The following is a 25,957-nucleotide window of genomic DNA, read 5'->3' as shown; positions in this document are numbered from 1 at the left end:
TGCCTTCTTTGGAGGCGGTGAGTCATGATGCTTCCATTGCCTCAACTGGACTTTAGACTCAGGATCATAGTGATGGACCCAGTTTTCATCCTGTGTGATCAGTCTGTTGAAAAAGTCCTCCTGGTTTCCATGGCACATCGTCAATATAGCCTGAGAGCATTCAACTCGTTCCTGCTTCTAGAAAGGTGTGTGCCGCCGGGGGAACCCTGCGAACAGATACCTTATGCATGTGAAGATGGTCTTGAATGACTTTTTCCATGGACCCCACACTAATCTGGACATTTTGGGCTAGGTGGCGAATGGTTACGCGTCGATTTTCCAAAATGACGACCTCCTCTTGCTGGATGGTGTGTTCATCAATAGCAGAGTGGGGTCGCCCTGGAATTGAAGCTATTTGCACCGAAGTCCGACCACATTTCAGTTGACGATGCCAGTTCTTGACTACATCATATGATGGGGAATCATCACCATAAACCTCTTTCATCTCATCGAACGTCTCCTTTGGAGTGCGGCCTTTCAAGTAAAGGAACTTGATGACTGCTCTGTATTCCAATGGGTCCATTATCAAACCTCGCACCACTTCAGCACCTGTAAAATCAAGACAGTTATCAGTTCTGAGTTGCAAATTGGCACGTAACCTATAGAGACTTATGAGGGGCGTTCATTAAAGATTTTCCCTGACCCACTTCTATTTATCACAGGATGCTGAAACGTTACATGTGTAATGATATAAGTTTCTATAGGTTACGTGTCAATTTGCAACTCGGAACTGATAACTGTCTTGATTTTACAGATGCTGGAGTGGTGTGAGGTTTGATAATCGACCTAGTGGAATACAGAGCAGCGTACAAGACATTTTGGCTGTGCGGGCGCGATCGCCGCCGGGTGTCAGCTGATAGCCCCAGGTGTCAGCTGTGACAATGTGCAAGGAGCGGTGCGGCTCCCGGCACATTAACCCGCAATGCTACGATAGAAGTCGATCGCAGCATTGCGGTGGCTAAGGGGAGGTGATCGCAATACTCCCCTCCTCTTCCTGCCTCCAGCGCTGTCTGCCGTGGCTTCCCGGGTGTTGCCATGACGACCTGATGTCGTCATGACAACATCCGGGTCACCAGACAGCAGGAAGATCGTTTGGTCATGCGCAGTACATGACCAAACGATCGTCTCACTGTGCAGCGCTGACTGCCTGCATGGCACAGGTATGGTGCTCCATCCCTATGCTATGCAGGCGATCAGAATAAAAAAAGTGAAAGTCCCAGAGTGGAACAAAGTAAAAAAGTTAAAAAAAACTCTCAAAGTGAAAAAAAAAATTAAAAAAAAAATTGTAAAAATATTTACAAAAAAATAATTCACCAAAAATAAAAATATAATGTACCCATCAATAAATATTATTATGAAGAAAAACAAACAAACAATAAAAGTACACATATTTGATATCGCCACGTCCGTAACAACCTGACCTATAAAACTGTCCCACTAGTTAACCCCTTCAGTGAACACGGTAAAAAAATACTAATAAAAAACGAAGCAAAAAACAATGCTTTATTATCATACCGCCAAACAAAAAATGGAATAACACGCGATCAAAAAGACTAATATAAATAAAAATGGTACCGCTGAAAACGTCATCTTGTCCCGCAAAAAACAAGCCTCCATACAGCTCATCCGAAAAATCAAAAAGTTATAGCTCTCAGAATAAAGCGATGCAAAAAAATATTTTTTTCTATAAAATAGCTTTTATTGTGTAAAAGCGCCAAAACATAGAAAAACTATATAAATGTGGTACCGCTGTAAACGTACTGACCCGAAGAACAAAGCTGCCTTATCAATTTTACCACACGAGGAGTAGAATAAAAAAATAAAAAAAACAATTCCTGAATTGTTGGTTTTAGTTTATTCTGCCTCCCAAAAGCTGGAATAGAAAGCGATCAAAAAATGTCACTAGGAACGGCGTAAAAAAATAAACGCTAGGGTTGGGGTTAGGGTTGGGATTAGGGTTGGTTTTTTTTTTTCAAAAGTAAAAAAAAAAACAAAAAAAAAACGATATGGCAACTAGTGTTGAACGCAAGTGCTCGCTACTTGAGTTTGCATCGGGTGCTCCGCCCCATATGCTTCGTGGCCAAAAAACCTCACGGGGATTGCCTGCCATGCACGAGCGATCCCCGCATGTTTTTTTTTGGGTGTCTAATAACCGTGAAACATGCGAGCGGGGACTCGAGCATGTCACTCGAGCACCCGTGATACATGGTGCATACCTGAGTACCCGATGCAAACTCAAGTAGCGAGCACTTGCGCGCAAGACTAATGACAACTTATTCAATATGATGACCTAATGTCATCAAATTCTGTGTCGTACCTCTGGGTTCAAAATGTTCACTATACCCCTTGATAAAATCATTAAGGGGTGTGGTTTCCAAATTGGGGTCACTTGTGGGGGGTTTCAACTATTTAGGCACATCAGGGGCTCTCCGAACGCGACATGGCGTCCGCTCTCGATTCCTGCCGATTTTGCGTTCAAAAAGTCACACAGTGCTCCTTCCCTTCCGAGCCCTGCCGTGCACCCAAACAGTGGTTTTCCCCCACATATGGGGTATCTGCTTACTCAGTAGAAATTGCACAACACATTTTGGGGTCCATTTTTTCCTGTTACCCCTGCGAAAATAAAAAAAATTGGGTCTAAAGTAACATTTTTGTGAAAAAAGTTAAATGTTAATTTTTTTCTTCCACATTCCAAAAATTCCTGTGAAGCACCTGAAGGGTTAATAAAGTTCTGGAATGTGGTTTTGAGCACCTTGAGGGGTGCAGTTTTTAGAATGGTGTCACTTTTGGGTATTTTCTGTCATAAAGACCCCTCAAAGTGACTTTAAATATGATGTGGTCCCTAAAAAAAAATGGTTTTATAAATTTTGTTGGAAAAATGAGAAATCGCTGGTCAACTTTTAACCCTTATAGCTCCCCAATAAAAAAAAATGTTGGTTCTAAAATTGTGCTGATGTAAAGTAGACATGTGGGAAATGTTATTTATTAACTCTTTTGTGTGACATATCTCTCTGATTTAAGGGCATAAAAATTCAAATTTTGAAAATTGCTAAATTTTCACCAAATTTCCGTTTTTTTTTCACAAATAAACGCAAGTGATATCGAAGAAATTTTACCACTGTCATGAAGTACAATATGTCACGAAAAAACAGTCTCAGAATCAGGGGGATCCGTTGAAGCGTTCCAGAGTAATTACCTCATAAAGTGGCAGTGGTCAGAATTGTAAAAATTGGCCTGGTCATTAACGTGCAAACCACCTTGGGTTGTAAAGGGGTTAAAGCTCCTGTAGGTATAATGTGTACGTGTCCCAATGCTGCTGACCATTTATTGTTATCGAGCGGAGTGGGTTGTTGTAGTTTAGGGGGTGATGTATTAATAGGTCATTACTAGTAGTGCGCTGCCCATTTTGGCTTTACATTTAATCTGAAGAACAAACTGAACTGCTTTTTCCTGTTTGTCAGCAGATTTATAGTCCTTAACAAAAGCTGCTTGTGTGAGGCGACAGAGCCCGATTTTGGGTGTGCAGTAATTATTCTCTGTCTTGGAAGGGAAATATTAGCACTGCGATTTAAAGGAAGTTGGAGGGCATGTGCCAATATGAATCACGCCATTGTTTACCATTGTCACAATCATTGTATTATATTCCACAAAAATGTGACACAGCGGGACAACTCTCCTGCTGTAAAATGTGCCTGGACCTATGAGGCTGTGGGCCTAGTCTGAAGGCGAGCCGTGGGTGACAGCAGAGGAGCAGGTGAGAGCGCAGCTCAGAAGTCCAGTGTCAGACTACACCTGAGTGTTTACAGGCGGTAACCATGGAGATACATAGCTCTGTACAGGAGCTCCAAATGCAAAACGGCAGGGCATTTTTCGTGTTTGCACCATAGCTACACCTTTTATAGCATAAGTTTGAGTATTACAGATTTTATTTTTTTACTTTTGAAAATCTAAAGTGTTTTTTTTTTTTTGGTGGGGTGATGTAAATTTTATATAAAATAAAATTCGGTTGTCAGATATCGGAGTTGTGTTTTACGCAATGTCGTGTGTTAATAGAGGCAGGCACATAACACTATGATATGGTAAGGTCATGTCTCTTATCCCATCGCTGTCCTGCTTCCTCCCTAATGTTTCCTGTATACCTTAAGTAAGGGTGTTCTCAGCGCTGCGCATGTATGGATGACTGTCTTGGGAAAACAGTGGTGGCGGCAAAGTTTATACAAAAACAAGCTCAAGTTTGACTCGTTTTTGCTGAATCTCCTATTTCTTGTTCCGTCCTTTCTTTTACTCCTGATATTCAGTAGTTCTCATCTTGTTGTGTGTCATCTTATCACTTATTACTGTTTTTTTTACAGTCTTCCTTGGTTGTCATTGTCACACTTTTGGCGTTCACATTTTTTATTTTTCAGGCTTTTGATGTGGCCGAACGCGAGTTGGGAATCCCAGCGTTACTCGATCCAGAAGACATGGTGTCCATGAAAGTGCCAGATAGGCTTAGTATCATGACCTACGTATCCCAGTATTATAACCATTTCCGTAACGCTAACCCAGGTGATGGCAATGTAGGTGGTGATGATGGGGGTGAGGGAAAGTTACATTGTTGTTCCCACTAATTCATTGATTGTTCTCTCTACAGCAGGACTCCCTCAGCTCAGACAAACTTCCCCAGCAGAACCTCACCATAGCCAAGACACAGTTCCCCAGGTAACAAAAATAAAGAGGCCAAGTAACATAGTAGGAAAAAAAAGTGTTGGATTCTGCTGCAAAGTCAGCAATGCTAATGGATATGCTTCTGATCTAGGATAATCTGGATACCACCAGTGCTGCCACCCGTGTGGCTCCGAGCAGCACCTGTGCCTTATGCCAGCAACATGTCCACCTTGTGCAACGGTACCTCGCAGAAGGAAAGCTTTACCACCGACAGTGCTTCAGGTCAGTCTCAGAAACATACTTTTGCCGTTCCTTATTGCTGTCACTGGACATGAATTGATCTCTAAGTCCAGTATAGAATTCCCATGCACCATTGATGAGTATTTGCTACTCAGCAGGGCCTCCCACCAGGTCCAAAACCGCAACAGACCCAAAGATATCCCAGGCACCATAGAGATCCAATCTGTATTCCAAAATATATAAAACATTACTGCAGTGAGGAGACAAAAATAGGGCAACGTTTCAGCCAAATGGCCTTTCTGAAGCCTAAAATACAGTCACAATTTGATAAAATTGATCTCTGCCAATCCTGCTATTTATTTTTTTATGTTTCATAAAAGCCAGCGGTTAGGGGCCCCTGCCTCTATGGTGTCCATATACCCATTTAGAGTGAAAGAACAGGGATACATGAGAATACCCTTTATGTATTGTGTACAGAGATATCTACACACAGCGTGTTTGGATGATTATGTATGATGCTGCAGGCTGTTTGCATTAACCTCAACACAGGACTGAGCTTTTCAGTGCCATCAAGTTCTACCCACATTAAGCACAAGCATTGTAATCATTTACACTGTGTGCAGAATTATTAGGCAAGTTGTATTTTAGAGGATTATTTTTATTATTGATCAACAACTATGTTCTCAATCAACCCAAAAGACTCATAAATATCCAAGCTTAATATTTTTGGAAGTTGGAGTGGGCTTTTTTTCGATTTGGCTATCTTAGGAGGATATCTGTTTGTGCAGGTAACTATTACTGTGCAGAATTATTAGGCAACTTAATAAAAACCAAATATAATCCCATCTCACTTGTTTATTTTCACCAGGTAAACCAATATCAGTGCACAAAATTTAGAAATAAACATTTCTGACATGCAAAAACCAAAAAAATTAGTGATGAATATAGCCACCTTTCTTTATGATGACACCCAACAGCCTTCCATCCATAGATTCTGTCAGTTGCTTGATCTGTTTTCGATCAACATTGCGTGCAGCAGCCACCACAGCCTCCCAGACACTGTTCCGATAGGTGTACTGTTTTCCCTCCCTGTAGATCTCACATTTTATGATGGACCACAGGTTCTCTATGGGGTTCAGATCAGGTGAACAAGGGGGCCATTACATTATTTTTTCTTCTTATAGACCTTTACTGGCCAGCCACACTGTGGAGTAGTTGGATGCATGTGATGGAGCATTGTCCTTCATGAAAATCATGTTTTTCTTGAACGATACCGACTTCTTCCTGTGCCACTGCTTGAAGAAGTTGTCTTCCAGAAACTGGCAGTAGGTCTGGGAGTTGAGCTTCACTCCATCCTCAACCCGAAAAGGTCCCACAAGTTCATCTTTGATGATACCAGCCCATACCTGTACCCCACCTCCACCTTACTGGCGTCTGAGTCGGAGTGGAGCTCTCTGCCCTTTACTGATCCAGCCTCTGGCCCATCAAGAGTCACTCTCATTTCATCAGTCCATAAAACCTTTGAAAAATCAGTCTTAAGATATTTCTTGTCCCATTCTTGACGTTTTATCTTATGTTTCTTGTTCAAAGGTGGTCGTTTTTCAGCCTTCCTTACCTTGGCCATGTCCCTGAGTATCGCACACCTTGTGCTTTTTGATACTCCAGTAACATTGCAGCTCTGAAATATGGCAAAACTGGTGGCGAACGGCATCTTGGCAGCTTCACGCTTGATTTTCCTCAATTCATGGGCCGTTATTTTGCGCCTTTTTTGGCCAACACACTTTTTGCAACCCTGTTGGCTATTGGACATGAAACGCTTGATTGTTCGGTGATCACGCTTCAAAAGTTTGGAAATTTCAAGACTGCTGCCTCCCTCTGCAAGACATCTCACAATTTTGGACTTTTCAGAGCCCGTCAAACCTCTCTTCTGACCCATTTTGCCAAAGGAAAGGAAGTTGCCTAATAATTAAGCACATCTTATATAGGGTGTTAATGTCATTAGTCAACACCCCTCCTCATTACAGAGATGCACATCACCAGATTTACTTAATTGGTAGTTGGTTCTCAAGCCTATGCAGCTTGGAGTAGGACAACATGTATGAAAAGTATCATGTGATCAAAATACTCATTTGCCTAATAATTCTGAAGTGTGTGTGTGTGTGGATAGATAGATATTTTTTTTTCTTACCCCTGGGATGCATATTAAACTGTACAGTGATATAGAGGACTTAGCCCCCATAAAAATATACTAACACTATTCATTTTAAAGGTGCATTGCTGAAAAAAAATATTTTCAATGTAAATGAGCGGGGTTCAGTGCACCGTTACACTGCATCAATTTGTGCTTTGGGGACTTTCTCCACTTCTGTCTGCCTAAACACCTCCCATGCTTGCACACTGACACTGCACACACATTGTCAGTGCCTTTTAGGCGCGTTCTCCTGCTCTCTACACCGATGCATCCAGAAGTATAGCTAGCGAGCTGCTTCAGAGAGGAGCCAGGGAGGAGAATGCACCCGCTCATACTGTGTGCATACCCGCATTGACACGGTTTGCGTGCGGCCATGCAATATCAATGCACACGCAAAGACACATGGTCGGTGTTCAAGCAGAGATTGTTCTGGACAAACAAGTGCAGTCAATCGTAAGAGTGTGAAGTCTCCAAAATACAAATTAATGGTGTGTGTGTGTGTGGGGGTGATAACTGTGCACTGAGCTTTTGGCCACACCAAGGGTTTACCCTAAGCCCTCTCATTTGAATCAAAAGTATGTTTTTCAGGCATTGGAACAGTCCCCTATATAGCTGTACAGCTGGTTTAATATACACTTTGGGGGTGACAGACTCCCTTTACTCCTTTGTTTTATCATAGTGTAATTGTTTAGAGGTGTTGTTGCATCTCCTCCATTCATGGCATAACCACAGGATGCAGGTCACAGCGGTGGCACCGGCATCTGTCTGGAGAACGGGGCCCGGTCACACACTGCTCTCCTGGTGAGTTCTGAAGATTGGCGAGCATGCATGCCACATCTATACTGACAGCAGCACACTACAGGGCCCGTTCTCAAGACAGATGCTGGTCCAATTGGTGGCCCCCGAATTTATCATACATTTATAGAATAATCTGTTTATATGCAGAAATGTATGAGATGGAGGTTTTGAGATGTATAATACCTTTTGCTTTTAATGAAGGGGTCAGTGATTGGACTTGTACTTGGCACTTGTGAATGTGTCTTTCAGCTGCCTTGAGTGTATGTTTGCTCTGCTGAGGTTCATTCACTCCTGCATATTTGTGGTCAATTATACTCGGAGTTTACCTACTACAAACAAAGCTTTTGTCACAAGTGTGCCTACTTCTATTCTCGTACAAGAAAATGACCAAATATTTTCCTGGTTGTATTTCATATATTTTCACTTCTATCATATAATAACGCTGCTATATGGGATTTTTCTAACATGGCTTCTGACCATTTCTACGTGGTTTTACATGCTTTGCCCTGTTACCTATGTCCAATCCATAGGTTTATTTGATAAAGCAGAAATAAGGTCCTTGTTTCCTTTTCACATATATTATCAGGTGTAAGGAATGCTGTGGTACTCTACTGCCCGGTTCATACCAGCCTGGTCCTGAGACTGGCACATTTGTGTGCACCCATCACTACCGACTACGGCCAGGCACCAGCAGTTCAGAGTCTGATGAAAGAGGGTCTGTACAAAACAAAGTCTCGACTTCACCAAAGCCACGCACCCCACCAAAGCCGCCTCTTCCCAACAAGCCACAGAAAGAACTTGATGGGGACTCTGTATCGGACTCCCGACCTGTGCCAGCACCAAGAAGAACAAGTGATATAATGCCACAACCTCTGCCACGGGCACGATCTTCAGCTGGGCAGAGCCCTGCGAGGCCAACAAGCCTTATCAATGGTAGGTTTTAGAAAATATTATTACCTGGATTCAGTGGCATTATTGCTCGAGTGAGACCTTTAATATATGCACAATTTAGACTCAAATCTAGCTAAATATTTGGTAAAACGCGAGAGGTCTCTACCAGTAAGCATGCAAACACAAGAAAAGCTTCACATGAATGGCATATAGCGATATACTCCCAAATTACTGTCTACAACAGTTACCCCATGTTAACACCAATGGTACCTAATGGTCAGTTGACCAAAATAATAATCGGGCCATTGCCTATGGTAGCGGGTAGAGGATTGGGTGTTGGTACAATATCAGAGGTATCACGATATTGTGATCATCAAACAAAAAAGACCAGGTCTTCTACCTTCTGTCCACATACAATAGGCCAAATAGTACAGGGATCTGGTCCTGTTCCAGTGGGAGGCTAATATACCCTATACCAAATCGCTATGACCACATCCTGGTGAAAAGGCCCCTGAGTCTGGAACCTTGCCATATTAAAAAAAAGTCCCTAACATGCAGCAATAGATATAAGCGCCATCCCAACATGGTATGTTACTGCCCCCCCCCTCCCCCTTCCCCAAAAAAATAAAATAAATTAAGTGGGGCTCATCAGGAGACATAAGGCTTGAGGTTCATGTGAAAAGGTTCTGGGAAGTGCTACAATCCTGCCTGCCTGTTCTTTGTGTAGGTTGTTGGTGTGCAAAATATCCTGCATGTATTTCAGGGGCAGTATGCAAGGTTCCAGATTCAGGGGCCCCTTCACAAGCAAGGGGTAACTTGGGTTAGGGCCATAGGGTATGCTAACCCCCTCTTGTCCCTCAGAAAGACATACCAGGGACAGAAGCCGATCATTGGACTATCCGCCCTATTGAAATTCAAAGTTTTGGCACAATCTGTGTACAGAAGTGGTAAGACCTGACTTTATTGTTTGATGACCACGCTGTCATGTTACCTACACCCCATGGTTTACTGGAGGTGCAGGCCCTCTGTGACTTTGGCCCACTGACCAGATAATCTGTTTGGTACCATTGGTGCTAATATTGGGTAACTGTTGTAGACGGTAGTTTGGGAGCGTAATACTATATGCCCATTCATCTGAAGTGTCTTTGTGTTTGTACGTTTACTAGAGGTTCTCTCTGTGTTTCACCAATATTGAGTATATGTTATGTTTTAATGCCTATCCATATTTTCGTCATCTTTGAGCATAGCAGGCTGACTATTCGATTGAAGGTGACTCCAATATTCAAAAGAATTTTTCGAGGTTTCTGATGAGTACAATTTATCTAACATATTTTTTTTTTTTATCCAATGAAGGTGACCAGCAGATATCGACTCCCCCAGTTCCTAAACCAAGAGGCAGACCGAGATCTTCTGATAGGTACACAACTATGATTTGGAAGCCTACTAACTCGAAATGTTGCCCATAAATAAATACAAGGTCACTCATCAGGACAAAGGTGTTCACCACTCTTACCATAAAGAGTGACCTAATGGGAGTTTCGGAGGCCGGGCATCGCATCCTTTTATTAGACGCAATAAAGAGTGGTGGTGCATTGTGAGGAAAGCGGATCAGTCAGTCAGGGTCTGTTTTGTATGTCTGTAGGTTAATAAAGGGTTAAATGTTATGTCCAAGGAAACTGAGGATAAGCAACCCATACATTCCATGTCCTCTCTAAATCATATATAAATGTCTTTTAAAATTAAAGTGGATCTGTCACCAAATTTCACAAATCAATCTGAATACTATATTACTTAGATCTATTGCACCTGATGAGTATAGTGTACTTACTTTGATAAAGCATAATACAGCCATTCTGATATAGATTTTAAAATCGGTACTATCATTCCTTCATGGTTTTTCAAAGTAAGTACACCAGCTTCTTCTAATGTATGCAGTCTGCATAGCGAAATTTGGTGGCAGATCCACTTAACCTAAACTTTTCATGTTTTACATATTGCATTGCTCATTAGGTGTCTGTCTCTTTTAGGGAGGAAGATGGAAAACGACATAAGGATCCACCTTGGATCTCTTTGGTGGCAGCATCTGAGCCTAAAAAACGAGCTCCCCCACCTCCTCCACCACCGGTACGCAAACAGGATGATCTGGAAAAGAGCAGCAAATCACCCGAAGATAACGCCAATGAGAGTTCTAAGGCCAAACCCTATAACCCGTTTGAGGAAGAGGGTGAAGAAGAGGAGAGTGAAAATAACTTAAAACCAAGCCATCCATGGTATGGAATTACCCCAACCAGCAGCCCAAAGAGTCGAAAAAGGCTAGCACCTAAAGCTCCCAATGCTTCTCCTTTAGGTAAGAACATCTGTAGTTCTCCTCTTACTGACAGCCATCCTTGCTTCTAATTATTTGGGAAATGTGTTTTCATCATGTTGACTGTATACTAATTCTCTGTCTGCAGCTCAGCATTCTGGCCATCTCATATCCCGTCTGTCTCATTCAGAGCCTCCGTCAGGCAGCCCTTCACCAGCCTTAAGCACAGAGAGCCTTCCTACAGAACCTTCCACAAAAGATCAAGAGGCAGAAAGCGTTCCTAAGAGTTCCTCCGAACCAACTATTCACTCTCCCACTACATCTGGACCACCAAATGAGGGGGGCACAGACTTCCTCAGCCATTCCACAAATAGCCATGATCAAAGTCACTTATCAGCCAACACCAGCCTTTCCTCATTAGGTGATCTAGCCAGTACTAGTGAGGTACAGGAAAGCCTTTCCCCAGAAAAGAGAGACTCCTCCTGCGATAGCCTCCGGGCTAGTCCTAGCAGACCAGCCCCTCAACCCCCAGATCCAGATACAAGTCCGTCTTCAGAAGCCAAACAGCCACCAAAGGTACAGTTACAGTATATAATATATGTTCACTACAGCTCTGGAACCAAAATATTTTAGTTTCTTCATTTTTACTTTACTAGATTGTGCAGTTTGGAGTCTGACATTAAATTTACTTAAAATCCATGTACACTTGTGCCTATACATATACCATAGAAAATGAAGGAACTCTGCAAAAGTCTAGTTGCAAATATTACATTTTTTTTGCATCTATAAGTACTATGCATATTGATGTGCATCTATGGTAAAAAAAAATAACCTACAAACTGATCCTGCAGCCATTTCCAATGCATCCTCTCACTCTCTAATGGAGACCTCAGAAGTACATGTTGCATGCCACTGGGTGGTATCTATGGACTATAGCTATGCAAAAAAAGTATACTGTGCAGGACGTGGGTGTGTTTTTTTACTGGATGCCTTTTTATAGAAGGGCACAGGCTGCTTCACTCTTTGATATAACAGAAACCTCGACCAGACATAGGACAAACCGTTCTTTTGGCCCTTGTCTGGTGAATAGGGGCCTATGCATCCATTTAACTTGTATGCTGGTAGCATTCCTGGCTAGTAGCAGAAATGTACACTGCTGACAGTGTGAGAAGAGCCTTATATCTCTCTACTACTACTAAAAGACAGATGGGAGTAGGACTGTAGGATCGGACTACACAAGATTTATTTGTAGTCTGATACCATGGAGACGCAAAGACCTGCACAGCTGCTCGAGACACTAAATTTTTGTTACTTAAAGGGAACCTGTCAACTTGGATCCTGCTATTAATCTGCAGGTTAATAGCGTTATGAAGGTGCCTGGCTGATAGTGCGGCTCCCAGGAAAATATGAACTTTTTTCCTCCCAGAATCCGCCGGCTTTTAGTCTTACAGGCATGTGAGCTGTGGCTGTAAACACAACCCATCTTTGCACTGATGCACTGCAGAGCCGACTGTTAATCCACATGTCAGTGTGTGCTTACAGTCACCGCTCACAGTGCTGTCATTGCTCCAGCCACATTTGCATGACTGAAAGCCAGCAGCTCCCCGGAGGAATAAAGTTCATTTTCTCCCAGGATCGTGCTTCATGTACTGCATCCAGACACCTTCATAAGGCCACGGCCCCACTATTAGTACTTTGTCAGTATTTTTTCTCATGAGTGGGAGCCAAAACCAGGAGTGGGTGATAAATGCAGAATTGGTGACTTGTTTCTATTATACCTTTTCTCTGATTGTTCCTCAGATGGTTTTGGCTCCCACTCCTGAGAAAAAATACTGACCGAATACTGATAGTGGGGCCATGGTCTTAACATTGTTATCCTGCAGATTAACCCTGTATCTGCAGGTTAATATTGTTATCGGACGTGACAGGTTCCCTTTTAAACTTTTTATTTTGGATTCAATGGAAATATACAATTTAGTTGTAAAAGTGGACATGCCTTTTAACAAGTGTTTGTGTGTGTGTGTGTGTTAGTGTTATATATAGGTGTAACATCTGCTTCCACTATAGTAACAGTTGGAAAACCTTTGTTATGAATAATAGTATGACAGACCATGGGTGGAGAACATATTGTCATAATACACACCTCTATAAAAAGAATTACGCCTCATTTATGCACACCAAGCAGCTGGTGAGCCTTGTTAAGTCTATCATTTTCTCATTGCTGACTTTTTTCTCCCCAAGGCATCATGCAAAGAGAACCCTTTCAATAGAAAGTCTTCTCCAATCACCTCTCCCACGAGCCGAAAAAGTAAGAAGGGTCCAAAACCTGCTCGTCCACCTGCACCTGGACATGGCTTCCCCCTTATCAAACGCAAGGTGAGGCAAAGAACAGTATATTCTCTCTCCATAAAGCTATAGGGAGCAATGTATCTAAACCGACCCCCTCCCGGCCTGCAGGTTCAGGCTGATGACTACATTCCTGAAGATGAAATTCATCTGGAGATGGAGGCCATTGAGATCCGGCTAGACGCACTCGAGCATCGAGGGGTAGAGCTCGAGCAAAGGCTTCGCAGGCTGGAGAATGGTGAGCAGGGGCAAAGTGTGCAAACAAAGTAGGAAAAAGATATGAAATGGCTCACAGTTTGTAATTTCTTTTTCTCTCTTTCCAGAGTCAGAGGAGGACAGTTTGTTGATGGACTGGTTCAAACTCATCCAAGAGAAACATACACTGGTACGCCGAGAATCCGAGCTCGTGTACACGTGAGTATTTTGGAGGTGTAGCTGTGTGTTGAGCCATTATATAGGGCAACGTCTAAATCCTCATTCCTATGTAGTTTAAGAGGTTTACTGAAATCGGAGTGTATTTTGGAACCCCTACCCCCATTACTTTATGGGACATGGAGAAAGCGGAATATTTCCAATATATTTTCCAAAGTTCTATGAAGCAATGGGCTTTCCTGAAACTCAAAATTAAGTTATGCCCATCAGAATTGATTATCCTGTAAAAAAAAAAAAAAAGCCTTGGAAAAACTCTTAAAGGCAATTTTAATTTTATCTTTCTCAGTATGAAGCAGCAGAGTCTAGAGCAGCGTCAAGCTGATGTTGAATATGAGCTTCGTTGCCTTCTCAATAAACCAGGTAAGAGTGCCTAGCTGAATTCACTAGTTTACTTTCCTCAGTTTTAAATCAGAATCCTATGAATTTTTCTCCTCTGTTTACGCTAGTGCAATTTCCTCCTGTTGATAGGTCAAGTAGGTCTAACCTTCTGGGTTACAAAATAGAACCAAAACTGTTTTCAGATCATCCACACCCACTGATATTTGTGGATGACCACTTAACGTGTATAAATGTCTCCTAACTCTCCCCTGACAGCAGATGTCAGGGAGGCAAGGATCAGGCAGCTGGACTTTAAAGCGGTTGTCCCGTCCAAATCAGTAAGTCTGCAGTCACTCGGTGCGACTGCAGACTTATCAATCCCCCTGTGTGCTGTGGTGATTCGCCAGCTTCTAAGCTGGGACCGGAGGGTATGTATGCAGTCGTGGCCAACTAGTGAGTTCGGCCTTTTCCATACAAATGGATGGAAGCGAGGCTGCACCCACTGGATGGCAGTATGTATAACTCATACATACCCTCCATTCGCGGCTCAGAAACTGCCGAATCCCCGCAGTGCACAAGGGATTCATAAGTCTGCAGTGACACCGAGTGACTGCAGACTTACTGATTTGGACCGGACAACCCCTTTAACCGCCCTATCCTTTGTTCTTTGAGAGCTAGGATGCCGCCAAATATGTCTTGCAGCCACTCACTCCCCTCTTCCTACAATGGACAAGTGTTTAGCCAACAGCTATCTAATTATCATTAGAGAAGAATAGCTGCTCTGGAGCAGAACCTACTGCCTTAAAGTAACTAAACTTTTTTATTAATTTAATTATCTTCCATACATTGCAAAGATATGTTTTTTTATATACGTCTTTACTATATCTTGCTTTCTTTCATCCCAAACACTAGACTTGGTGCAAATCAATTCTCACATCCCACTCCATCTGCCACAACAGTGGTCTGTGGCCATTTGAATGGGAGAGGGAGAACCGTCTCTTACCTGGTGGTATTGGAGGCTCTTCTTTTGATTAGCTGACCAGGCAAGAAGTCACTTTGCAACAATGAAGAGCCGCGGACACCGTCAGATAAAAGGCGGTTTTCCCTCTCCCATTCCAGCGGCCACAGACAAATGTTGTGACCGATGGAATTGGATGTGCAGATTTGCATCAACTCCACCAAACACCATAACGCACTACAGTTTCATTTGACTATTTCATGTTCCTTTAGAGGCTTCTTTCAAATGCTCAGCCAAGATTCATACTTTATTTACAATCAGAGTAGTGAAATTCCCCCTGTCTTGAGTAGGAGTGGAGAGCAGAGAGACTTAGGCTGAGTACACACGATGCGTTTTTAATGCGTTTCCGCAGCGTTTTTGCAGTTGCGGAAACGCATTAAAAACGCATGGTAGAAGGGCAGCAATGTTCCCCAATTGAAATCCGCATGTGCTGTGCCCATGATGCGGATTTTTCCGCAGCGTAAACGCTGCGCTCAAAAATCCGCAGCATGTCAATTAATTTTGCATAAATGCGGCGTTTTCGCCGCCATTGACTTGCATTAGAGCGCGCCAATTCCGCAAGACTGCATTTGTACTTGCGCTATTGGCGCGTTCTAATGTGCGGATGGTACCCGGGTGTGGAGGAGAGGAGAGTCTCCTCCACACCCAGGTACCATTTAAAAAGCTGTAAAACAAGAATAAAATAAAAAATAAATGTATAATTACCTTCTGTCGGCCCGCGCACCGCTCCTGCTTGGTTCCCGGCACTTTGCAGTGAAGGACCTGCGCTGACGTCAGTCATGTGACGGGTCACGTGACGCTGACGTCGGCAGGTCTTTCAATTCAAAGTTGCCGGCGAGGGAGAACGGATTGAGCGGGACAGCGTGGGCCATCAGAGGGTAAAGTATACATTTATTTTTTATTTTTACCACTCTCTCGGGTCACACTATATAAATCCATGCTGTTTGCATGGATTTATACAGTGTGACCTAGTTGTCAAGCACTTTCCAAGTGATGCTAAAATCGCCTGGAAAGCGCTTGTCAATCCACATGCGGAAACGCATGTGGAAACGCATGTGAATCCACATGTATTCCGCAGGAAAAACGCATGCACAATCTGCATGCGTTTTTTCTGCCAGGGAGATGCAGAAATGATGCAGAAATTTTCTGCTTCATTTCTGCATTGTGTGCACATACCCTTAGATAGGCAAATTCACTTACTGATTGTTTGTAAATACAGTAGGGCTCTTGACTGAGCAGCAGTTGAAAGAAGCTTTTAAAGAAGCATAAACTTGCTATGTAACAGAGCACTACTGCATTATTTTTAGGAGAGAAGGAGGTAAAGTATATTACAAAAATTCATTATTTTGCAATACCCGGAGGATAAATTTAAGGTCTTCTTTAACAAGAGAAATATTCATAAGCATGTGGAAAGTTGATATGTGGTTTGTGAATTCCTGTAATTACTTTTATTGAAATTCCTATAAATACATAGCTTGTTTATAATGTAGTAGTAGAATCGCAGGATGTTATAAAACTGCATTATTATTGCCTAAACTTGACCCTGGTTACTCTCTACAGAGAAGGACTGGTTGGATGAAGATAAGGAAAGGGAACGGGTTCTCATGCAGGAATTGGTGACCCTCATTGAGCAGAGAAATGCTATTGTCAAGTGCCTAGATGAGGACCGGCAGAGGTATGAATGCTATTGTCCTTCAGTCTTTAAATAATGGTTTCATTAATTTGATTTTTTGTGTCCTTCAATTATATTTCAATGGTACAGATGGACTGAGTGTTTATCGGTCTATCAAGTACTGAACTAAATCTTGAACATCATTTATATTTTTTATTATACAATTTGTATTCATTTTTTTTTTCTACAATTTAAACCAAGAAATAAATACGGTAACCCAAACATACTGATGTGTAAAAGAGGAGAGGCAGTATGAAATAAAGAAAAAAAGGGAAACAAATATTACATTTTACATAAATTGGATTCATAGGAACAACAAGGAGGAATGTGTGGGTGCGAGTGAATTGGGAGAACACTCAGAACCATGAGCATGCTTAGCTATAACCCAATCCAAGCCGGTTAGGGGGCACGATTATCCTATCCATTATCTGCCAATAAAAACAAATCCAGACAAGTCACTTATAAGGCAAATAGGGTCGAGGAGAGCCCAAACTATATTTCTATACTAATAGGCTTGAATTGTAGAACATGTCCAGGTGAGTTCCATAAGTCGGGTTTTAGAGCATTATATCCCCAGCAGGGTGATATTTGGTGCAATCGAATTTCATTAAAAAATACTAATAATAAAGTATGTGAATCACTATAACATTTTCACAGAAGATTGAATAGTGTAAAACATATTGTACCATTTATTATCCTACAAAACAAAGTCCTCTTCCTCTTGTCTTAGGTTAAAATGTATTTTTAAGATCATGAAAATGAATTAGTTAACCACGTCCCACCTTAGGAGATAAGAAAAAATGTGAAGACCTAATATTACAAACTAGATGAAAGTACAGCACTATGCAATTCAAAAGATATGAAAAATTCCTTATTCACAAAGGAAGATTATTTTTGTTTCCTTAATAACACTTAGAAACCTTCCATCCTTGTAAATGTGGAAGAGCAATTAGTGCCTCATTTATCAAAACCGTCAACGGGAAAATCAGTCTTGTATTGAGTTGTATAAAGCTTTAATGCATATGCATCCCTTGATTTCATTAAAGATTTTTTAATTTGAAGCCAAAAGAAAAATCACAATATATATTCCATTGAACGTTCCATTCCAGAGTTATTCTTCCATAGAGAAGTCTACCTCCATATTATAGTATGACATAGAGGCACTGGGAGTTGTAGTCCTTCTTCCATGTCTCCTAACAGGCTCTGTATATACAGTTGTCTTAGATTTGTGCATCCCCAACAAAATAAATATGTACTTACTGCAAGTTTGCCCCCAGTGTGAACATCACTCTTAATTTTTTCTTATAATAAGTAGTAGGTTACACAGATGACCCAGAAAGGCATAACCCCAATATTAAGTTGATAAAAGCTAACAAATGGCCTCATTTTGTGCCATTCATTCTCCCATATTATAAGTACAATAAAATGAATAGAATAGTTGTGTTTTATGTATAGTTTATTATGTTAGATGCACACTCTTTTCTAAGCTTAAATGGAATCTGTCACCAGATTTATTGCTATCCCACCTGAGAGCAGCATGATGTAGGAGCAGAGACCCTGATTCCAGCGATGTATCCCTTGTTTTGCTAAAATCTCTTTATCTGCAGAAGATCTAGTAGGTCTCTAATGCTGAGCTCTGTATAACCCCGCCCACGCCACTGATTGGCAGCTTTCTGTGTGCACTGTGCATAGGCAGAAAGCGGCCAATCAGTGGTGGGGGTGGGTTTGCAAGGAACAGAAGGATTACATGGCACGAGAAAGCTAGTCCTGATTTTATTTAAATGACAACACACATCACTGGAATCAGTGTTTCTGCCCCTACATCAAGCTTCTTTGAGATTACATATGAAAAACCTGCCGACAGATTCCTTTTAATGATATACGTTTGAACCCTCCTGCCTTGCTGTTTTCCTTGATTGGCTGGATATATTAGGGCAGTGGATAATTAGATTGCACTTACTACTTCGTAAATGCCTTGAACAGATGACAGCTGGTTAGATCATTACAAGCCATTACTTGCTGGTAACTGTAGTAAGCAATCTGGACTTCCTCTGTAATTTAGGACGTGAAAAACAATTAGATCATTTTTAATTTACATCATTATACTGCCATTAAATGTTTAGATCATGGCAGTCTCCGAAACTGTTTATCAAAACAGGATATGGAAGTTTCACACATCTCTTCCCAAGAAGGTGAACTTCCTATTATGGAGAGATAGTTCCCCCATATAAGACATTGAAGGGTTATGTATGAATCAATGTTTCATATTTACTGCCTCCATTGTCTTATACTACAGTGTCATGTAAAAGTTTGGGCACCCCTAGTCAAAATTACTGTTATTGTGAACAGTTAAGTAAGCTGACGATGAAATGATCTCTAAAAGGCCTAAAGTTAAAGATGACATATGTCCTTTCTATTTTAGGCAAAACAAATATATATATATATATATATATATTGCTTTTTTTAAGTTTTAAAAATTGCAAAAAGGAAAATGGGCCAATGCAAAAGTTTGGGCACCCTGCATGGTTAGTACCTAGTAGCACTCCCTTTTGAAAGTATCACTGCTTGTAAATGCTTTTTGTAGCCAGACAAGAAGAGTCTTACAATTCTTGTTTGAGGGATTTTCATCTATTCTTCCTTGGAAAATTCTTCCAGTTCTGTGAGATTCCTTGGTCATCTTGCATGCACTGCTATTTTGAGGTCTAGCCACAGATTTTCAATGATGTTCAGATCAGAGGACTATGAGGACCATTGTGAAACCTTCAGCTTGCGCCTTTTGAGGTAGTCTATTGTGGATTTTGACGTGTGTTTAGGATCATTATCCATTTGTAGAAGCCATCCTCTTTTCATCTTCAGCTTTTTTTTTTACAGATGGTGTTATGTTTGCATCAAGAATTTGTTGAAATTTAAAAAAAAAAAAAAAAAAAATTATTGAAATTTAATTGAATCCATTCTTCCCTCTACCCGTGAAATGTTCCCAATGCCATTGGCTGCAATACAACCCCAAAGCATGATATATCCACCCCCATGCTTATTGGTTGATGAAATGTTCTTTTCTTGAAATTCTGTGCCATTTTTTCTCCGCACATACAGTAGGTATGGAAAGTATTCAGACCACTTTAAAATTGTCACTCTGTTTGTGAAAAAATCGAAAATTTGCCAAAAATGTAGAAAATTTAGCAATTTTCAAAATTTGAATTTTTATGCCCTTAAATGAGAGAGATATATCTCACAAAATAGTTAATAAATAACATTACTGTCGCCTCGTTGGGGGACACAGGACCTTGGGTGTTATGCTGCTGTCCACTAGGAGGCGACACTATGCTTATCTGAAAAAGATTAAGCGTGGCTTCTCCTCCGCAGTATACACCCCCGGACGGCATCAGCCTACTCCAGTTTTTGCTTAGTGTCGCAAGGAGACACACCTCAGACCTTCACTCGTCCCTCGCTTCAGCATGGGATTACAGATGAAGAAAAGAGGGTCTCTTAAGAGACCCCCGGCATGGCTCCTTCCGCTGCCCCCTACTACGGGCAGTTGAAGTTGAGATGGCGTAGCCACCATGCTGCTCCTTCTCCGGCCCCTCGGGTCAGGCTCGAAGTTGAGAACCCCCCTCCTTCCCCAATTCCCTCGGTCTTGGTCCGAAGTTGAGGCGAGGACAAAGCCCCCTGACAGGTGACAGCGGCACCCTCCCTAATCCCCCCTGGGGGTATTAGGTTGAGACACCATCAGGTAGGGCCTGGACGGCAGCATCTGCAGCTCTCACCAGCCAGCACACCGCAGCCGAGGACCAGCAGCAATACAGGAACCCCAGCTTGACTGCGGGACCCTGTAGGAGCCGGGGGGAGTGCAGGCAGCCATGGCACACACAGGCACAGGCCCTGCACCTGCGGCAGCTTTTCATTTTAAGCGCCTAAGGGGGACTCTTTTCAGAGACCTCCTTCCACTTATGTCCCCACCGCCATTCTGCCTTTCATTCCGGGGGGGTCCGGTTCTGATCCCCCCCCCCCCGGACTACCGCGCTTGTCTGGAGCCCTTTTGGGCATAGAAAATAAATTTAAGCCGCCGCCCATTTCCCGCTCCCGGCCCGCCCCCCCGGATGACGATTTTTCTCACTGCGGTGTCAGACAGGGGGCGGATCTAGGCTGCAGGGCTCGCATCTCCATAGCAACTGTCACCCTTGCAGCGTTCCGCCCCCCTTCTCCTTCATCTCTGCAAGCAGGAGAAGAGCCACGGCGGCCATATCAAGCTGCAGGACGCATACAGGCCAGCCAAGTCTCCGGGGAGGCACAGGACCAGGCTCTTTCAGCGCTGTTCACAGGGGCACATTGGTGGGGAAAGTTCACAGTCTTGAGTTACCTCAGCTGTGAATTTTATTACTCTGTATCCTCCTCTGCACAGTTAGCCCTTTTGCATAGCCACTCCAGGTGCACTATGCCGGGCTCAAAGTCTAAGAAAACCCGGCAGGACTGCTTTTACGCTTTCTGTACAGCCTGCAGTAATGCTCTTCCCAGCGGCAGCACATATCCGCATTGCAAGGATTGTACTCAGACTACTGTGCCGGAGTCTCAAGTAGCCACTACCAACCCTTCAGTGTCTAATCCTACGCCGGAATGGGTCACTCAAATGTCACAATCTATGACACAGTCCATAGATAACATGACCTCCAAATTGCTTCAGGCTCTGCAAAGCCATACCTCGACTATGAATGCTACCCAACAAAGGGAAAGCCGGACTCAGTCACATACTGACCCAGGCACATCCATGTCAAGGTCAGGACACAAGCGCACCCGTAGGTCACGCTCATCTGAGTCATCCCATAGCACACGGTCATCCCTGTCTAGGGAGAGATACCGTAGTCACAGGTCATCTACACAGTCCCCTACCAGGGACAGACGAGATATTTCTCCGCACCAATCTCCGTCCAGAGAAATCCCTCATTCTGGGTCACCTAGGACACACCTTAGTGATACACAGGAGTCAGAAGGCGTCTGCGATTCTGACTCAGACAAGGAAACTGATGGATCCCTAACTCCAATCCCACCTAGCAATGCAGCGCTAGTTGAGGACATAATCTCGTCCATACATCGGGTGCTGGACATCTCTGATCCGATCCCGGACGCACCACAAAATAAGATTTAATTTGAAGGAGCTCTGAAACCACCTAAGGTTTTCTTGGATCATCCAGAATTTAAATTTATTCTCACAAAACAATTCTCACAGCCTCACAAGAAGCTTAACAATCGCAAGTTTCTGGAGGCCCGTTACCCCTTTCCAAAGGAAACCACCAAAGAATGGGCAGACCCACCAGCAGTGGACCCCCCAGTCTCCAGACTGGCAGCACAGACACTTCTTTCACTGCCAGATAGCTCAACCCTTAGGGATGCAGCAGACAGGCAGGTAGAAAGTATGGCTTGCTCAATTTGCGAAACCACAGGGGCCTCCCTAGCCCCCGCGTTCGCTTCAGTCTGGGCAGCCAAGGCCATACTGGCTTGGGCAAAAAATCTACAAACTGGCCTCCAAGCTTCTGCCCCTGAACTGTCGGACCAAGCAGTTCAGATAGCAGTTGTGGCAGATTACATGCTTCATGCAGCTCTGGATTCTGCAAGAGGTGCAGCGGGCGCAATATCACACGCCATCACAATTCGGCGTATCCTTTGGCTGCGTGAATGGAAAGCGGACGCAGCCTCAAAGAAGTCCCTCACGCACCTTCCATACTTCAGCGGTCGACTTTTCGGTGAAAGCTTGGACACGATGATATCCAATGCCACAGGGGGTAAGAGCACCTCTCTTCCCCAACTGAAACCCAAGCGCAATTATAACAAGCGTAACCAAGCTCGCTTCCTATCCTTTCGGAACTCTTCCGGCTGGTTCGTTTCACTGCCACCACAAAATAACAGCAGCTTCACACGCAGGGAAGACTCGAGGCCGACACAAAAGTCGGACAAATCCTGGCAGTCAAAGCCAGGCCACTCAAAATCAAAAGGAGGAAAATCTAAGAATTTCTCCTCATCATGACTCACGGACTCAGGAAGACACTCCACCTGTAGGAGGTCGACTTTTACTCTTTCATCAAGTCTGGCTACCTATTACAGAAGACAAGTGGGTCAGGGAACTAGTATCTTCAGGATACAAAATACCTGTTCCCGCAGCCGAGCGCTTCCAGGGGTTCTACTCCAATCTTTTCGTAGTCCCCAAGAAAGGAGGAGGGGTACGCCCCATACTAGACCTAAAACAACTCAACAAATATGTACGAGAACGTCACTTCCGTATGGAGTCCCTCCGGTCAATCATTGCATCCATGGAAAAAGGAGAATATCTCGCCTCCATAGACATACAAGATGCATACCTGCATATACCGATTGCACCTGCCCATCAGAGATTTCTCAGGTTCGCAATCGACCAGGACCACTACCAGTTCGTGGCTCTCCCGTTCGGAATCGCCACGGCTCCCAGAGTGTTTACCAAAGTCATGGCAGCTACCATGCACGTTCTACACTCCAGAGGCATAGTAGTCTTTCCATACCTGGACGATCTTCTCGTCAAGGCTTCTACCTTCAAGGACTGCGAGCTCATTGTCTCAATCACAATCGACACTCTGAGTCGCCTGGGTTGGTTAGTCAACCTACAAAAGTCATCACCAACCCCAAACCAGTCTCTGACATTCCTGGGAATGCTATTCAATACCTCCAAGGGCCTAGTGCTTCTCCCCAAAGACGAGGCACTGCCTCTCCGTCTAGGAGTTCGCACCCTTCTCAGCAAACCCCCTCGATCTCTCCGATTTGCAATGTTGCTTCCGCTGGGGACCACTTGCCCTGTGCTCTGTGGTATAGGTGTACCACAGAGCACAGGGCTTGACAGGCTTGACAGTCCTTGGCAGGATGGTGGCGGCAATAGAAGCGGTTCCATTTGCCCAGCTTCACCTCAGACCTCTCCAACTAGACATTCTCAAGTCATGGGACAGGAACCCTTCTTCTCTCGACGGGAAGTTCCAGATGACGTCGTCAACCAGGAAGTCCCTTCACTGGTGGCTCAACCGGACCTCTCTAACAAAAGGGAAATCTTTTCTCCCAGGTCAATGGAAGGTCCTGACCACCGACGCAAGCCTGACAGGTTGGGGTGCAGTACACCTATACCACAGAGCACAGGGCAAGTGGTCCCCAGCGGAAGCAACCTTGCCCATCAACATCCTGGAGATTCGTGCCATCCTCCTGGCGTTGAGAGCCTTCCATCACTTACTGGCTGCCTCTCACATCAGAGAGTACATCAGAGTACAATCGGACAATGCCACAGCCGTGGCATATGTCCATCACCAAGGGGGAACCCGCAGTGCCAGAGCGATGCGAGAGGTGACACGCATCCTTCACTGGGCGGAGAAAACGAGCTCCATTATCTCTGCGGTCCACATTCCGGGTGTAGACAACTGGGAAGCAAACTTTATCAGCCGACAAGGAATAGACTCGGGAGAGTGGGCTCTCCATCCCGAAATCTTCCAACAGATCTGCCATCGTTGGGGCACTCCGGACGTGGACCTAATGGCGACTCACATTAATGCCAAAGTCTCCAACTTCATGGCCAGAACACGCGACCCGAGAGCTCTAGCAGCGGACGCCCTGGTTCAGGACTGAACCCAGTTCCAGCTCCTGTACATTTTTCCACCTCTCCCCCTGATTTCCAGAGTGGTGAGAAAGATCAAACAGGAGGGAGTTCCAACCATCCTAATCACACCGGACTGGCCCAGGCGTACATGGTACCTCGACATCGTACGACTCACAGCACAGACGTTCCCTGGCGTCCTCCCGACCGCCCGGATCTTCTGTCACAAGGCCCGTTCTACCACCAGAACTTAGAGGCCCTCAATTTGATGGCGTGGCCATTGAGACCTGGGTTCTAACCCAGACAGGTTTTTCGCCAGACGTCATTAAAACCATGATAAGAGCACGAAAACCAACCTCTGCCAAGATTTACTACCGTACCTGGAAAACTTTCTTTACCTGGTGCGAATCTCGTAACCAGACCCCACTCCCTTATTCCCTACCCAGGGTACTCGGTTTTCTCCAATCGGGTCTGGAAGCCAGACTATCCCTGGCCTCCCTTAAGAGCCAGGTGTCAGCTCTTTCAGTGTTTTTTCAAAAATGCATTGTTCATAAACTGCAAGTAAGAACATTTCTCCAGGGGGTTTCCCGATTGGTTCCCCCCTACAGACGACCTCTAGAAGCGTGGGACCGCAACCTGGTGCTGACAGCATTACAGGAAACACCCTTTGAACCCCTTAGGGAAGTCCCACTCCGTCTTCTATCCCAGAAAGTGGTTTTCCTCGTGGCAATCACCTCGCTACGCAGGGTGTCTGAACTCACGGCACTCTCCTGCAGGCAGCCTTTCCTGATTTTTTTCCAGGACAAGGTAGTCCTTCGTACGGTTCCATCCTTCCTTCCGAAGGTTGTATCCAGCTTTCATCTCAATGAAGAAATTTCACTACCATCCCTCTGTCCGGTTCCGGTTCATAGAGTGGAAAAGGCTTTGCATACGCTTGACCTTGTCAGGGCACTGCGTATCTATGTGTCTAGGACTACGCCCTTCCGGAAGTCTGATTCTCTTTTCCTTCTTCTGGAAGGTGGCCGCAAGGGTCTACCAGCTTCCAAAGCTACCCTTGCCAGGTGGATCAAATCCACCATACAAGAGGCCTACCGCCTCAAAAATTCGCCTATTCCAGCAGGTATTACGGCACATTCTACACGTGCGGTAGGGGCATCCTGGGCCCTTTGGCACCAGGCCCTTCCGGAAGTCTGATTCTCTTTTCCTTCTTCTGGAAGGTGGCCGCAAGGGTCTACCAGCTTCCAAAGCTACCCTTGCCAGGTGGATCAAATCCACCATACAAGAGGCCTACCGCCTCAAAAATTCGCCTATTCCAGCAGGTATTACGGCACATTCTACACGTGCGGTAGGGGCATCCTGGGCCCTTTGGCACCAGGCTTCGGCACAACAAGTGTGTAAGGCAGCCACTTGGACTAGCCTACACACGTTTACAAAACACTACAACGTTCATACCCAGTCCTCAGCAG

The 25,957-nt window shown here is 44.0% G+C and overlaps 1 protein-coding gene across 3 annotated transcripts in view; it reads left to right on the top strand.

Moving 5' to 3' along the window:
- MICALL1 (MICAL like 1) overlaps positions 1-25,957 on the top strand; it is a 69,946-nt gene that overhangs the window by 22,175 nt on the left and 21,814 nt on the right. For 2 of the 3 annotated variants that reach the window (XR_012247775.1, XM_073644295.1), the window contains exons 3-14: positions 4,446-4,587; positions 4,673-4,740; positions 4,838-4,968; positions 8,502-8,848; positions 10,160-10,223; positions 10,834-11,153; positions 11,260-11,687; positions 13,353-13,487; positions 13,569-13,695; positions 13,781-13,871; positions 14,176-14,249; positions 16,786-16,900. Coding sequence is in view for 2 of the 3 variants with exons in the window: in XM_073644295.1 (XP_073500396.1) it covers positions 4,446-4,587; positions 4,673-4,740; positions 4,838-4,968; positions 8,502-8,848; positions 10,160-10,223; positions 10,834-11,153; positions 11,260-11,687; positions 13,353-13,487; positions 13,569-13,695; positions 13,781-13,871; positions 14,176-14,249; positions 16,786-16,900 (2,042 nt within the window). In the remaining variant the exon portion in view is untranslated. The remainder of the gene's footprint in view (positions 1-4,445; positions 4,588-4,672; positions 4,741-4,837; positions 4,969-8,501; positions 8,849-10,159; positions 10,224-10,833; positions 11,154-11,259; positions 11,688-13,352; positions 13,488-13,568; positions 13,696-13,780; positions 13,872-14,175; positions 14,250-16,785; positions 16,901-25,957) is intronic. The other variant, XM_073644297.1, reaches the window with a different exon arrangement.

This window comes from Phyllobates terribilis, unplaced genomic scaffold (genome assembly GCF_046119375.1).
Source record: "Phyllobates terribilis strain yellow unplaced genomic scaffold, ASM4611937v1 Scaffold_8__6_contigs__length_399053987, whole genome shotgun sequence".
NCBI classification, from domain to species: domain Eukaryota; kingdom Metazoa; phylum Chordata; class Amphibia; order Anura; family Dendrobatidae; genus Phyllobates; species Phyllobates terribilis.
This window is presented reverse-complemented; position numbering and strand designations above follow the sequence as displayed.